The sequence below is a fragment of the Megalopta genalis genome, chromosome 12 (assembly GCF_051020955.1).
Source record: "Megalopta genalis isolate 19385.01 chromosome 12, iyMegGena1_principal, whole genome shotgun sequence".
NCBI classification, from domain to species: domain Eukaryota; kingdom Metazoa; phylum Arthropoda; class Insecta; order Hymenoptera; family Halictidae; genus Megalopta; species Megalopta genalis.
Genome location: NC_135024.1, coordinates 2,744,601 through 2,761,561, shown reverse-complemented (window position 1 = coordinate 2,761,561; position 16,961 = coordinate 2,744,601). Strand labels below are relative to the sequence as shown.

At 31.7% G+C, this 16,961-nt stretch overlaps 3 protein-coding genes across 5 annotated transcripts in view; all 3 read left to right on the top strand.

Annotated features, from left to right (window-relative positions):
• Positions 1–8,350, top strand: part of DAT (Sodium-dependent dopamine transporter) — a 33,870-nt gene extending 25,520 nt beyond the window's left edge. For both annotated transcript variants that reach the window (XM_033484834.2, XM_033484836.2), the window contains 6 exons: positions 135–238; positions 820–1,057; positions 1,490–1,618; positions 2,112–2,312; positions 2,892–3,059; positions 3,756–8,350. In XM_033484834.2, the coding sequence (XP_033340725.1) occupies positions 135–238; positions 820–1,057; positions 1,490–1,618; positions 2,112–2,312; positions 2,892–3,059; positions 3,756–3,968 (1,053 nt within the window). In that variant the 3' untranslated portion in view covers positions 3,969–8,350. The remainder of the gene's footprint in view (positions 1–134; positions 239–819; positions 1,058–1,489; positions 1,619–2,111; positions 2,313–2,891; positions 3,060–3,755) is intronic.
• Positions 8,351–8,975: 625 nt separating this feature from the next.
• LOC117228996 (ankyrin repeat and MYND domain-containing protein 2) lies at positions 8,976–11,256 on the top strand. Its single transcript, XM_033485107.2, has 3 exons — positions 8,976–9,187; positions 9,817–10,194; positions 10,266–11,256. Exons 1-3 carry the CDS (start codon positions 8,987–8,989, stop codon positions 10,908–10,910), a joined length of 1,224 nt encoding a protein of 407 aa, XP_033340998.1. The 5' UTR covers positions 8,976–8,986; the 3' UTR covers positions 10,911–11,256.
• Positions 11,257–11,528: 272 nt separating this feature from the next.
• Positions 11,529–16,960, top strand: LOC117228998 (HEAT repeat-containing protein 6). 2 transcript variants are annotated; one of them, XM_033485108.2, is made up of 12 exons: positions 11,533–12,441; positions 12,541–12,789; positions 12,889–13,092; positions 13,180–14,005; positions 14,079–14,371; positions 14,459–14,797; positions 15,096–15,343; positions 15,633–15,849; positions 15,978–16,055; positions 16,135–16,341; positions 16,417–16,533; positions 16,629–16,960. In XM_033485108.2, the coding sequence occupies exons 1-12, from the start codon at positions 12,271–12,273 to the stop codon at positions 16,800–16,802; spliced, it is 3,123 nt and encodes a 1,040-aa protein (XP_033340999.2). In that variant the 5' UTR covers positions 11,533–12,270; the 3' UTR covers positions 16,803–16,960. The 2 variants fall into 2 exon arrangements, with proteins under 2 accessions (XP_076381767.1, XP_033340999.2); XM_076525652.1 differs by lacking the exons at positions 16,417–16,533; positions 16,629–16,960 and having other exon boundaries at positions 11,529–12,441; positions 15,926–16,055; positions 16,135–16,369.
• The last annotated feature ends 1 nt before the right edge of the window (position 16,961 follows it).

Sequence of the window (16,961 nt, the reverse complement as noted above, 5' to 3'; positions counted from 1 at the left end):
CACAAGGATAGCTAAAAGTATTTTTAGGAAGCTGTTACGATACTATTCGCGAAAAAATCGCGGTTCCTATTTTAATTAATAAACCGGTCAAGATATCCTGCGGCTTTCGACAAAACCCCTTGAATTGTTTCTAGGTATGGGTGGATGCCGCGACACAGGTGTTCTTCTCGCTTGGCCCGGGATTTGGCGTGCTGCTGGCTTATGCGAGTTACAATAAATACCACAACAACGTTTACAAGTAAGAAACAACCGGAACATCAAAAACGTCCCACGCATGGCTAATTACGATAAAGTGACCCTGGACACGGTTCAAATAAGAGTAAAGAGAACTCGTATAAGAATCTGCTTCCGCCTTTAAAATCACAGTTGTGAAATTATGTGTACAAATATTTTTATATTTTATTTGTCTCGAAAAGAATAAGGAAACTCTGTAAGATTGATAAGTCTTTTTTCAATTATTCGGACAATCTCAGGAGAGATTTGTATATTTATTTATATATTTATTTGTATATTTATTTGTACATGTATTTGCATATTTATTCGTATATTTGTGTATATATTTGTATATTTGTATACTTATTTTTATATTTCAATGCGAAAATTACATTTTTCGAGGAAAGGAGAAAACATGTAAACAGGCTGTAATGTTAGGTTAACGATTAACATTTCTCTACTCAAGGACAATTGTAATCTTATAATCTATAGTTTCTTGATTATTTTGTGATGTACGATTAATGTCTTAAATTTCGTAGGAACATTTGCATTTAGGATCATTTATGACATTTATATAAGCTTTTTTGTCGTTGTTCGATCTTTCAGAGACGCTCTATTAACCAGCCTAATTAACAGCGCAACGTCTTTCGTTGCCGGATTCGTGATCTTCTCTGTGCTCGGATACATGGCACGGGCAAGTGGAAAATCCATTCAGGATGTAGCGACGGAAGGACCTGGTCTAGTGTTCATTGTCTATCCTGCTGCTATCGCGACCATGCCCGGATCCATGTTCTGGGCACTGATCTTCTTCATGATGCTTCTAACTTTGGGACTGGACAGCTCGGTACAGGATTCACAAGTTTTTGAACAGACGCGATTCTCTGAAAACGCATTCATTGATCAAAGACGCGCGAGCTTTCAATTTTTAATTTTATATATTTTTCTTAGAATATCTTTTTTAGTACAATCTAGCATATTTTTAGCATTCTCGAGTCGCGTTAAAAAATAACAAAAATACAATTATTCCGATTTTTAGCGATTTGTCGCACAATATATGCTCAAAGAGACTGAATCTTTTTATCTCTGTAAACGTACGTTTACAATCTCGCTGAGACGTAAGTTGAAAAATGTTGAATCCGTCATTTTTGTTGCAATTTTGAAAAAATACGAAATGAATAATATTCATGTCTAGTAGATTGTGTATAAAATATTTATTACTCGCCAGTCATTATCGCCAGCACCCGATAAGCAGAAATATGTGTAATTGTTTTTATAGTTTGGTGGTTCTGAAGCGATAATCACTGCTCTCAGCGACGAGTTCCCATTGATCGGGAACAATCGTGAAATTTTCGTCGCCCTTCTCTTCACGCTGTACTTCGTCGTTGGATTAGCTTCCTGTTCGCAGGTCAGTAAACAATCGACGGAACAAATACAGAATTATGTATTCGATTTAAAGAGGTGATGAAAACTGATTTGTAAACTACGGATTTTTTTATGCATTCGTGACAAAAATAAGTAGTTGATATTTAAAACGACGGCACAATTTAAATACCTAAAGGATACCGAGATACACCATTTTCAACTTGTTAAAGTTTTTAAAGAAAGAATGAAATCCGAGCGACTTCCAATTCTTGCAACAAATACAACAGACAATTTATATTATTGGTATCTCTAAAAAAAGAAATTAACACAGGGATGAATATTTTTATATTTTATATTTTATATAATTGAGGTGCAAGCGTTAGGTGACCTAAAGAGAGAGAGAGAGAGAGAGAGAGAGAGAGAGAGAGAGAGACCCTGTATAATATTATATTATATTATTTTTTGTATTATATTTCTTTTCGTTCTAAAAAATGATGTCTGTAAGTATGGTAACACTACTGTTCGTTTTCAAATAGGGCGGCTTTTACTTTTTCCACTTGTTGGATCGTTACGCTGCCGGCTATTCGATGCTGTTCGCAGTTTTGGCAGAGGCAATAGCCATTAGCTGGATCTACGGAACCGATCGATTCTGCGCCGATATTAAAGATATGATCGGTTTTTCGCCTGGCATTTACTGGAGAGTCTGCTGGAAGTTCGTCGCACCGATATTTCTTATGGTAATCAATACGATATTAATCCGACGCTAATGCAACATTAACAGGACGAATCAGATTTAATGCTTCCACAGTAAGGACTTTTAATTATGCAATGCCACCGATAAATATACGCCGTTATTCCACATTGATGCTTATGACTCGAACGGCGGATCATTTTGATAAAGAACCGAATACATGTACTTACGGTCATTTATGATTTTTATAATTTATAATTTATAATTTAACGCCATATTTTTTGAGATGTTCCTTCTAGACGTGTGTGAATCGTAGTCAATTATATTATTATATTATTATACAAATATTATAACCGAATAACGATATTTATTCTATATAGTTAATTGCATCGCGTATTTTGAAAAATAGAAAAAACTATTTGCAATGAACACATCGATGACTGCATCTCTACGTTATCTTTAACTCGGTACCCTCGACAAATTGGCATGACGTAATAGTTTAATAAAAAGACAGGAGTTCATACGAATGAAATCGACGTAAAAAAAAAAATGAAGAAAACAAAACTGTTTCTTTCAGCTTTGATTAGAATGCTTCCCTCAGAATATTTTCGAATCGTGTTTACAGTTTATCATCGTATATGGTTTAATGGGCTACGAACCATTAACATACGAGGATTACGTGTATCCAGTCTGGGCAAACGTATTAGGCTGGCTAATTGCGACTTCCTCGATTGCCATGATACCCGGTGTCGCAATTTACAAGATCATCGTTACGCCTGGCAGCTTTATTCAGGTAATTATTGGAATCTTAACGTAATCCCTTTTACGGGCGTTGTAGTTCTATGGAACAGTATTGTACACGTCGAAGTACGAAATATCGTGGACAGTATTGTCCCTGGAGGAGTAAAGATTTCTCTAATTTGACAAATACAAGATCACATTTCAATGTTTTCGTTTAAAATGTTACAGCGTGTTTGAAGAATTATAATTTCCATTTTAGGATTCATCTAATGCCATTCGCATCTGATACCGATTCATCTGATATCCATTCGATTAACATCATTTGCATCTAATATTATTCATATTTATATAATAATTCTCGAAACATGGTACATATTTGGCTGAACAATGAGCAGGCATTAAAATTCTCAACCGATGCAGATAAAATCACTCTAAATTTTTTCCAGCAATACTACAGCATTTCATAAAATATTTACAAAGATTGAAATTATAAACGCGTTGTTTCGCGAATTTATTGAAACGATTTCATTTGTGACATTCACTTTAGACATTGTACTCATTAGATCAATTTAAAGTTTTACTTAAGACTCATGAATGTAACGTACTTCCCGTTTTATTTTCTATTTTCTTCCAATTGAATCAGATCATTGTTATTTTGCATAAAATCGACAGTGTAGTTGTCAATATTGAACCAGTGATTACATGAGTGATTATTTCTGGATCGGTGATTCACATCTTCGTGTCACAGAGATTGAAGATCCTCACCACCCCCTGGAGAGACACTCAGCAAAGGAACGCGGATTTGTCGTCGGTGGCGAACGGCGTCGTTCGCCGCAGCTTCATGGCAGATCAAGACCTGAATCTCACCAACGAGCAACGAGAATTAACCAAGGAACAAACGGAGGTCATGATCCAATCCAGGGAAGGTATCAACGGAGATCCACCTCCGGAGCCAGTCTAGGACAGTGCGGTTGTGATTTTGCACGGTGCCCGGTTCCAAGTATACCTTTGCTAATATTCCATCGTTGAGGTTTAATTTTTACGTTGCATTGAACCACACGGACCTCGAACGCACCACTCGGAACGCAGACATTACGATGCGATACCTTCGACGATTCTTTACTCTCTCTCTCTCTCTCTCTCTTTCTCTCTCTCTCTCTCTCTCTCTCTCTCTCTCTCTCTGTCTGTCTCTCTCTCTCTCTCTCTCTCTCTCTCTCTCTCTCTCTCTCTCTCTCTCTCTCTCTCTCTCTCTCTCTCTGTCTCACTTTCTCTCTGCACGACAAGGATCCCGTATGCCACAGAGCTTATGGGACCCCTGCGCAATAGACTCGCACCTTTGTACACCCAAATGAGATCATTTCTTAACGCATAAGCACTGTCCAACGATACAACGCAGTTTATCTTTTCTACCATTTACCACGACACGCTCAGTGTACCGAACCAATTTGTAATTATGTGTGATTGCGATACAGGCTTCGCACTAAAAATTAATCCTTTCCCGGATCGTGTATTCATCTTTTTACAAATCATATTAATTCTTTCGTGGATCGTACCCAGCTTTCTGCAACTCAAATGCGACCTATTTGTAATTAGTTGTAATAAAATTCGTATTTTTCAAAATTGTATGACATTTTATAAATAGTTTATTTAAGATTGGTGAAGATATCAATTGCTTGTAATGAGATGTGTATTATTTTATAGATAAGCGTATAAATTCTTACGTAGAAGTCAATTTGATCTGTAAAAGGTCGAGAAGAATCTGAAAATTGGTTGATTTGATTTGCAAAAGGATATGAGAATATGATCCACAGAAGGATTAGTTTCGAGTGCAAAACCTGTAACGAACCACGGTGTCGCACACCTATTTTCCCATCTAACGGCTTCCTTTGCAGTATAATTGATTAGATTGTAGACGCGTGTTTAGAGGTATGTTCTCCACTTTCGTGAGTTCCCGAAAACTCGAACCAAAGAAATATTGCTTTCTAGAGAAAATCGAAAGAATTTTAATTAATTAAAATTCTCTTGTTATGTTGCGTTTCAACTTGTAATTAACTTATTATTATGGGAAATGGTTTTTACCGGACGCATTGGTTGGCTGAAATAGAAATATTTCAAGCTCGCGTAACACTTCTATTTTCGGTTATTATATTTCTTGTAAATAGATACGATAGACGCTATTTGTACAACTTGTCGATTTCCTTTTGACAGTCGTCTGTTATTTCGGACACCGTGTTAAAATGTTTTTTCAATGAGATCATGTTTTTCTATATCCCCGCATCAAACAGAAGGACGTATTTAATAATTAGCAATAATACTCTACTGTTAGAAATATGAAAGTATGACCAACAAAATAATGAAACCGTGAATCGAACTCGTTTAAATTCGTTGATCGAAATATTGAAATTGAATTGGAATGTTATATCACGTGTATCAAGGTGTAATCTGCTATTTTGTCCAAGTAAAACATTTCTTCTCGACGGAGACCACTAAATCACGGTAATATTACGCAGCACAAGGGTAGAAAAATCTACTAAATTTGTCTTGTGTGTCATTGTTAAGGAAATAGTAGATTACCCGTGTGTGTACACTTAATATCGACGATGATGTTCGATGGAACAACGTAATTGCATTTGTCAAAGAACACCAATGATTTATTCGAATAAATGAGATCCTAGCTCTGACTTCGAATATCATTCGATCAGCTATCGCAATAAGAGGAACGAGAAAAAAAAAATACACTACAAAAATAATGATTTTCTTTCAATGAGATCAACCGATGATATATTATATTAATGGATATCTTCATTTCTAAAATGTCTCTGCAGTGTTCACGAGAACACAGTGCAGTTGGTCCAACCTGTAAATACTACAGGCATTACAGAATTTTCTAGATAAAGTCGATAAGCGATTAGATTATTGATACCATTCTAGATTTAATGAATGTGTATAATTGCATTAGCTAGAGGAAAGTCTCTTTGGGCAGCAGCTTTAAGTTGCATAAAAGTTAATATTTTAATAATTACAAGCGTCTTGTTGAAACATAGAAAACGTAAGAACTCGAATCTCTACCGTACCATTGAAAAATGCCATAACACAAACGTAAGAAAAACTCAAATATAATAGATCTTTCATGTAGTTGAGAAAAGCAACCAGCAAATTGTAAGCCACATTCTGTTCACGGAGTTCCTATCCTTACCGGTACTTAATAAATGAGCTTTCGTTGCGGTTTTACCTCTAAGATGTTTATTTCTTTCCATCATAGACAAATGCGATAGTGTCGATTCTTCTTGCAAAATTGTTGTATTAAAACTAAACCACATATTGTTATATGAGTTATTACAAGGCTGTGGATGTCTGTGCATCGAAGTCCAAAATATTCGAGATTACAATTATATTTTGTATAGTATTATTTTATTTTTTTCATCAGAATCATTGATCCAGAAAACAAAACATTATTCGAGTTCAAAAGTAAATATTGTAATTACGTTTGAACTGATCGATTGTTAACCATTTTCTTCCATTTTTAGAAATGGAAGATATTCTGTTCATCTTTTTCTTTTTTTAAATAAAAGCGAAGGATTGGCACGAATGCTGTCAAACGTTGATGTTTCAGATTAATGACAGTATTGTCGCGACCAAATGTTTCGATTTAGTTGCTGAAACGCTTTTACATCGCCTGGCTCAAACAGACGAACATGCTGTGTAGACTATACGCGAATTGTAATCACCGATCAGGTGTAAAACGTTACATTAAAATGTATTAACGTTCAAATGTTACCGAAATAACAAAGCCTATGTAAAATGGAAAATAAGAAGTATTATTGTCGATTTAATATTTAGAATAGACTAGTCGTTAGACAGACAATACCGAGGAAATGTAATCTACTAAATTGAACAGAATTTGTAACTGCAAACAATACAGTATCAAACATTACATTTTCAATTTTCTACAGCACAAAATGAGAAAAAACGAAATAATTATTTAACGGTGTATCCTTTTGTTTCGTTTCTTTATAAATTTTATTTTTCTTCTAAGATATGAAATTTCTGTTGACAATTATATTTATCCACAAGAGTTTTGCATCCTATTGGATGCTTTTATTACTTGTATAAAAAATGAACCGAATAATTTCGCAAAGCATATCCGAAGCAATTGTCTGTCTCTCCTTGACTTTGAATATCGACGACGGAAAATGGTTGAGTAGACATTAAGTATTTGAAAAAGTATTATCGTGAACTTGTTAGAAAATATTCTATGTGCAGATATACATATATGTACGATATAGTTTATAGCTATTGTTGTTAGAAACAACAGTACGTATGTACGTATAACGATATGTTAGCCGACGCGCGTGCATATACTTATAAATACATATTATACAAGCTTAAGTCACCAGAAATTAAATCTGTAAATGTCCCATTTAACTGCGAGAGTCCGAAAGAATGTTCCAAGGATCATTCTAAGGATTTCGAAGAACTATTTAATTATTAATGACCTAAAATCAATCAAAAACTATATTTTTTAGCTTCTCGATTTTCCGTTATTATTTTATACCAAATAAGCGAATTTTCGTTTTAAGACTATATGTGATTTTTATTAGTAATGATAATTACTTCCAAATAATATTAATCAATAATAATTAATTCTTGATCCACTGCTCGGTATATAAAATTTTGTGAAAATATTTTTCTCTTTGTTTTGTTTGCACTTTGAATACAGTCCAATTATGTCCTGAACATCTTTCAGATTCTCACCAATAAAGAAAAGCAATCTGGTGTTCTATTTAAAACGAACCATCCTGTATAATTGTATGTTATATTTTATACATCGCATCTGAGTTGCGACCGCAGCCATAGGTAGCAGCTCGGGCCTTGTTAACATGAAAAATAAATAAATATTCACAAGAACTGGACAACTATCATAGACAGATAATATTCTTTAGTTAGTTGGCAATAACACTTTTCATTATCTCAGGTTTACGTTCGGTGAAATTTTGAACCGTGATCTTTTACTGTTTTGTTCGTCAAAAATTGATGACTCCAAAATTCCTTATTTAATAATTTTAAGCTAATAATAATTATTATTATTGTTAATATTATTATGTTTATGCAGCTTCGCAGCCAGCAATAGGACTCGGTTTATATTACCCTAATTATAATTATAAGCTATCTTAACCATTCATTCTTTTCATCTACATTCTCTCTTGCAAATCATTTTAATAAGCTTAAGTTATACATTTGAATTGTTGTTTATAATTATTTCACATTATGGATGTAAAATTTAATTTTCCAAATGAAATATATATTTGTTTTTCTAATAAAGAGATTGTGTGAAATATTAAATCCGAAATGTATTACTCATTTTAATATAACAGACATTATACATATGTATATGTAACGATTATTGTACATTTGTGAAGGTATATACAATTTATTTACTTTTAATATATTACACTTTCTTATTATTTATCTTACTTTTAATATATTACACTTTCTTATTATCCAAAATTGTTGTTCTCGCATTATGTGAAACTATAAATATGCTTCTATTATTTTTCTTAATTTATTATTTTTCTTAGTACTTTTCTTTATTCATCAAATAATTTATTTTCAATTATAGTTAAAAAATAAATTATTTTGTGTGTAATAGACGATATTTTTTCATATATAAATTATATGTTAATAATTAGGAATTGATAACAAAATAAGATACAATGCATAATGAAGATTTAAAAAGAATTTACATTTTACTACTCATTTTTCAAACTCCTCTAAAACTGATTTTATATTCAATCTTTTTCAAAAATAATGTAGGTGTATTCACATTTTTAAAGAAACATATATTCTGTGTACATAATTAAATAATGACCAATTTGAATCATCAAGAGTCGATAAGGATGCTATCTGCTACCTTTCCCAATGTTCTCGATGATTCCATAAATATTCGACTTCTCGTTATGTTAATCGATAGTCGGCAAAATGGCGCCTGTCACGGAGGATCTAACCAATTTGCAGGAAAAGATTTTTGAGAAAATCAACAACAATGCGGTGTCAGAACTTAAAATTTTGTTAGCTGCGAGTAAAGTGAAAATGGATTTCGTGGATGAAAATGGTGTGAGTCCACTTCAACATGCCTGTTACAAAGGAAACAAGGAAATAGTACAGATGCTTCTCGATCAGGTAGGTTAACTTTTCAACAATACAGGAAAATAAGTAAAAGCTTTTTGAGAATTTGTCTTTTCTTATTACTTTTATTCGCTTGCAATTCTGACGAAGATTTAATATATATTTATATGCTTATTGTGAATATATTTCTTATCTTTTCCATCTAAGCAATCAAAGTTAACAAATAATTTCACTTTCAATATATTAACTAAGTAGATATTTGTTCTGAAGTTCAATTTAATCCTCTGTGTCAATTTAATTTCCTAATTAATTCTATTTTACTGTAAAATTTCTATACAAAAAAGAATAATTTGTAATTAATCATTTAGATATATATCCTACCGTATACTATGCTTTAGTATATTTTATATATTTTTGTTATTTTTTAAAATCAACAAAAGCAGGAAAATAATTTAAATTACATATACAATTTACATGCTTTTGAAATATATATTCATATGTAACGCTATAGCATAAAATATATATTAACATGTTCTTGGAAAAATGTATGGGTACCGATTAATATCATTTCAGTTCCTTGACCTAAATATTATTCAAAATATAAAATATAAAAATGTAAAAGTCTTATATGTTTAGAAAATATAGAAAATTGTAGTTTATATCAAATAATTTGTACATTTCAGGGTGCAGATGTAAATGCTTGCCAACATGAGCATGAATATACAGCACTTCATTTTGCAGCTTTAAGTGGAAATGCTGAACTATGTCATTTATTAATGTCTTATGGAGCAAGACTAACAGCTACGAACAGTGTAGGACGGACTCCAGCTCAGATGGCTGCTTTTGTGGGCAATCACAATTGTGTAGCAACTATTAATAATTTTATTCCAAAGGCTGACATAGATTACTACATTAAACCACAAGGATTACAGACTGAATCAATGCTTCCGCCTCACCTGGCAGATTCTTTTCATAAATTTATTATGGAGGTCAATGTACATCCTGTTAGAGTAGTTATGAATCTCCAAACATGCCCGGGGCTGTTAGAAAATGCTGCCAAGGTGAAAAATATATAATTTACTGTTAGAATGTAAATTTTTCTACAACGCTATGCTTATCTTCCCCTTTTTAGGTACAAAAGGTATTAGAGTCTATGCGTCATAAGGTAATGACTAGAGGAGCAGAAACTAATGAAGTAATGGCTTTTAAATATCATTATCTAAGTTGTGTTGTGGCTGAAGTAATCAAATTCCAAAAGAGGCAAGGTGCAATGAAAGGAGAAAGAATTGAGAAAATAAGTGACGATGGAGAAGAAAAAAAGTTAGATACTATAGAGGGTTTAATAAAGAAATTCTTAAAGTGTAGCAAAAGTGATGGTACACCAGAATATCAAGAAGCTTTCTTACGAGATACTGTAAGAGAGTTTCCATATAGAGAAAGTACCATTTTTCGTCAAATGGTAGCGACTCTTGCCGCTCCTGATCCACCATCCGCTGTATCAGTAGTATCTGCAGCAATTAATGGACAGAGAGCGTTTTTTGACAACGCACAAGTTTGCGTTACATGCGGTGAGGATAAGGCTAGTAAAAAATGCAGCAAATGTAAAACAGTAAAATATTGCGACAGAGAATGTCAAAGATTGCATTGGTTCATGCACAAGAAAGCATGCACAAGATTAGGTCAATCCTCGGTACTGAGTGCAAAAATAAGCGATGCAGACAAAGAACAAATAAGCAGCGCTGTTAGCTCCAGGTTACAGAAGCTAAATGTTAATTAAGAATAAGATATATGAAAGTTAATTCTGAATTATATGTTTTGATGTGCTGTATGTATGTGTTTCATTGTTAATTATTTTAATTAAGGTAGAAAAATTAGAGAAAGTGTCACTTACCATATTTTTAGGAAACATTTCTAACTTTTTATTTTCCAGAGAGTAACGAGACTTTTTATACATTACACTAGAGTTTTACACTTCTTTTTCCTGTGAATTTTTTTTATAAATATTGTATAATAGATGCTTTTGTTACGTCCCAACACTCGATTAAAATATTATTTTCTCAGGATTGTACTTTTGTGGTTGCTGATGACATGAAAATAAAACACGTGTACGAATGTTTCCATGATTTGAATTTACGTTAAGTTTAAAATCTTCAAATTCCTTGACCACATTCTCGATACAAACTTTGTATGAATAGAAATACAAAATTTTATTGTAATATAGCTTTATTTACAAAACCTTGTATAGTTTGTGGTTTTACAAATATTATATATATACAAGCAATAATGTTTATTTTATTTACTGAATATTATGTAATGAAGCTTTGTACAATTTAAAATATCTTACATAATGAAATTGTTACACATCCTTATCCTGTTAATCATTTCTAATTTTCACATTCTGCAAAATACTCTGAATCCAGATTCGTTGAAGATTTCACATTTATCTCGCACATTATCTAATTGCCGGATACATATTGCAATGGAAATAAGAAATGAAAGAATTAAATGAAAACTTTAGACTATATAGAGCAGTATACGAATCCGTAGAAGATAATTGTATTAATCTATAAAATACTATGATTTGAATTACGCGCAACAATTTCCGAGTATTTGTTGTACTCGCTGCGAACCGCCACCATCGTGCCGCACAACTCGGTGATATCGTTTGTTTCACGGGAAACAACTGGACATTTTAAAAGATACGAACATATATACTTTATGTTTATGAAATATAACACTATAAAAATATATTTTGATAGATGCATGAGCATAAATATTTTCTGATATATACATATATTTATTATATAAGTTAGTTATTTCTTACAAATCTTTAATTAATATTCTACTTTCGTTAAAATTACATATGTTAATAGAAATTCTGTGAAATTTCCGAATGCGCACATGTAATGTCTAAAAAACTCACACTCTTGTACATTTTCACAGATGTTAAGGCAGTTGGATCATAAAATCCCAATAATGTTAAATCTATTCTTATATCTCGTCTATGGTTTTAGCTGTAGTGTCTAACTGATATACTACTGTAAACAAAATACCAAAATACTTTCTGACCAAATTCTTACATGTACTTCAGTACCTATTGTACTACATACGTACTGGATTATTGTTAAACCATCATTATGGCATCATCGCATACCGATTATTTAAATTTCACATCCAATTTCGATTTTATTACAGAAAAGTTGCATATATTGCTCAATGGGAAACATAATGAAATAAAGTTAATCAACAATTATCTTTGTGATCTTAATAAACTCGATTATAGATTTGTTACTAGTTCTAATAGTGATGTAAGTTAATATCTTATCACTCTATTTTTTTATAATCGCTATTCAATTCTTTAAATTGTTATAGACATACGATTGTTTTAATTCATTTCAATGTTTTAGCGATTGCAGTTGTTAATTAAACAATTATGTATAATTGCGACACCTATGGAAATAGATTTAATAACAAGTACATCCAAACTTTTAGTCAATGTGATCCAAAACAATGTAAAACTCCAGTATCAGACAATTGCAAGTGTTATGCAGTGGATTTCAGTAATATCGGAGACAGGTTCACCTGATATATGTAAAGATGTCAATAATGTTATGAAGTGTTTTTTAATTAATATAGATTTTAATGATATAAATCATGTAAGTATCATCTTTTTTTATTAGACAATATATTATTTTACATCATAATAATTTAACAAATTACAATTATCTCACAAGTAAAGTAATTTACTTTTCTAGTATTTCCAAATATTATTGGAAAAGGAGAAATTATTAAAAAATGATTTACTTCTTAGTTGCTTAGAAGCATTTTTAACAAGTAAATGTAATGAGAGATACATTAGACAAGAATTTATATTTGCCACCAAGAATATTGTGTTAAATATTCTTTCATCTTCTTTACAATTGATAAGAAAAAATGATAGTAAATTATATTATGCAAAAGTAAGTAATGAATCTGCAATATAGCAAAAAATGTATAATTATTATTGATTATCATCTATTAAATTAAATTTTATAATAAATTTTTAGGACTTAACTTTATGTTTACGTATAATTCATATCATAATAGTCAATAAGCAGCTACCACATTCAATAGACTTCATGGGTGAAATTTTGGGAATAGTGCAAGCACTTTTATTTTATGGTATTGAGGAATATGAACTTGTAATGCCACAATGTTTACGTCCAGCAGCTATGAATCTACCCGAACAAATTCATGTTATTCCTAAATGTAAAAATCTTAAGAATCATAAAACAAAGGGAAAAAAGCAATCTATCAAGAAAACTAGCAAAGAACTGAAAAATAATATTACGACAGAATGTAAAAATATTAGTATGCATTCTAGTGATTCTGATATTTCGGACACTGAAAGTGCTAATTCTATGTATGCAATCTCTAAAGTTAGATTAGAAGCTATACATTTATTGCAAGTACTTGTCGAAAATTCACAAAGCCGTGAAATATTTGGATTTTGGCCACAAATTGTTGCTACTGGATCTCAAAGTGATGCAAGGGTACTAACTAGATGTATTTTGAAAGAACCTATATCAAAAGTGAAGCAAAGTATGCTGAACACTCTCACTGAATTACTCATTGACGCTAAACCCTTTTTGGTTCATGCAGAAGATACCTATCATACATCTTTTATAACTTTTTTTGGTACAGTGGGTTCAATGATAAAAGAATTGCATTTCACATTATCCTTGGTGTTAAGCAGTGATAAAAATATAGCTGTTTTAACCAGTGCTTTAAAATGTTCTACTGCACTAATTCAAGGTACACCTTACGCACGTTTGAAAACAGGACTTGCTACAAAATTAATGAGAAATTGTAGCCCATACATATTTCATAAAGGTACTATTACATTATTGTATTATGTACATATTAGTATGGCAGAATAATCATTCAGTTCAATACATTATTTTAGACGCGACAATTTGTGTAGCAGCTCTATCGACTTTTGAAGCTGTTGCTTCCTGTGATCCACTAACACCAGAAATATTTAATATACTTGCAAAACAATCAAAGTTAGATACAGAAGCAGAGCAAATACATTTGAATGCTTCACACAGTGACAATACAGAAGGAGAAGAAGAAGGAGAAGAAGTAGATATTGAAGATCTGAAAATCAATGAATCTTCTGGATATGAAAATAAATTGTTAAAAGGAACAAACGTGTGCTTTTTGATTCACGTTTGTTTAAAGAACATTTCTAATAAGGTATACCTGTATTTAAAGTTACAAAAAATATATGCAGAGTAAAAAATATGCTATTTTAACAATTGTATAATATTCATTTATTTACAGATGATGAGCCTTCCCGTTCGTCTTCAATCTCTGAAACTACTTGGTAGAATGGCTTTTAATACTCGAAGTCTTGTGTTTCCCTATATGGAATTAATTACAGCAACTTTAGCTACACTTATACAGGATTATGAAATACAAGTGATATTACATGCTTGTCGTACTTTAGAAATTATGGCCGGTTGTCTTCTAAATGACTCAGAGAACAGTAATGCCTTATTATTCTGGAATATTATATTTGAACCTGTAACATCAATTCTTCAACATTCACAGACAATATTAAGAGAGGTAGCATGCGCTTGTTTAGGCAGCATTAGTCCTATTGTGTTTACTCAACAACCAGTAAGTAGCTATTACATCATCCGGAATGTCCTGTGATTCTCACAGAAACAGATTCAAGAATATAATATTTAAATAATGCAGAACTTTACTAAACAATATAATTTCCATTTTATTCGGTGACTTTTTGCCATTCCGTGAGTAATTGAAAAATTTCTCTTTCGTAAAAACACGTTTATTTCGAGACTCTGTGTAGATGTGAGAAACCGCGGAACTTTCCGAATGACCTGATATATGTAAACAAGAATTATGTAAAACACGATACCTATGTACTACTCCTTTTAACAAAAAAATATTTTAGAGGAAAAAAACTATTTTAATTATCACAGTACTGTTTGGTGCAGTGCATGATGAAGAAAGTGCTGTAAGAGCTGCAGCATTAAGAGCATTGGGAATGTTGGTCACGCTTCCTCCATTGAAAGAAGAAACTGGATTTTTAATGGATTTAGCCGACGTAATTTGTTTAAATGCCGATGATAGCAATCTTGGTGTTCGCATTAAAGGAATTTGGGCACTAGCTAATTTATGTGATTGTTTCTCCAAAGAAAGGTTAAATTTATATATATAATACTATGGTTTTAGCTGTGGTGGCTCGAATAGTCGTATCCTCTCTACCTAAATTGTCTATTTTTGTGCACAATCTGAGCGTCAATTAGGAAGAATTTACTGTATACGGCCATCACTGTATATATCAATCTTAAACTTACACTATTACATAGTATGTTATTCTTAATCATATTCATTATTTATTCAAAAGAAAATCAGAAACTTTGATTACCTTAGAAACTATGCACTCAATAGTTGTTCTTTATGTTTATTTATATAACTTTCTATGTAGAAATGATGAAGCAGAACCTCTTCCTTTGGAAATTTTATTACCAAAATTGTATCAAATTAGCCTTAAAGCATCGAAAGATAGTGATAAAGTGAAATGCAATGCTGTTCGAGCTCTTGGAACTATTTTGAATGTGTGTCCCAAAAAACATATATTGAACGATACATTCTCAGGACTGGTGGCCCTTATAAATTGTGCCACTACAGGACATGATATGAAAGTAAGTAAAACTTACATTATTGTATACATATACTTATATATTATATTAGTTTGGCATACATTTCATACATTTTCAGAAAATTCTGATGAAGGATATAATAGTAACAATAAAATTCAATAAATTTGTAGGTACGTTGGAATGCTTGTCGTGCTCTAGGATTGGTTTTAAGGAACGATCCAGATAATATACTACCATATTCGTGGCGTGTAAGTTATTAATTTAATGAAAATTTTGTTTTATTATTTTTCATTATAATTATGTAATACAATTTTGTTGTTTAAGTAGGACTCAGTATTTCCTCCATTATGTAATTTAATATGCCATAGTCCAAATTTTAAAGTACGCTCAAATGCAGCATGGGCACTATGTGCTTGTGACTTTTATGGAAGATACATTGTAACTGTGTGGAAGAGTATTATTGTAGCATTTGAAAATTCTCAACATGTGCCTAGCTATACTGAGTATCCACATCGTGATACTCTTGTTCAACAAGTAATTAAAATCACTATTATGTATATAATTATATAATTTCTTGATCTATACTAATTGATAACGATTTATTTATAGTTGTGCCTTACCCTTAGTCATGTTGCTGCTTGCACCTATGAGTCTGATTTACAAAATCTTTGGTTTGAGATTGGTGACCACGTGGATGACATTTCTAACTATATGAAACAATTTCAGGTACAACGATTTATTAACAATAACTATTAACTATTTTAATTCAACAGAAGAAGTGATTTGAACGGATACTATTATTTTTCATGATTATATTGTAGGAAACAATTGTGCCTGAAAAAATTGGAGATTTAATAAAAGCGAAATCTCAACTAGAGAAATATGAAAAAAGTGCTTCTTCATTCCAAGATCGACGAATTGCCGGCACATTGGCAGGCATCTTTGAAAGAACCAAACGATATGACAATTTAGAAGCAGCTCTCCCAGCGTTATGATAGAAAACTATTAAAGTAAGACAAATATAATGTATGTTAGTATAAATTCTGTAGATTTGAATAGAATGTAAATTACTTTACCATAAAAAGTATACAAATTGTTTACAGAGATATGTATATGATAATCACTTAAATTGTATATATATAACATCATAGAAC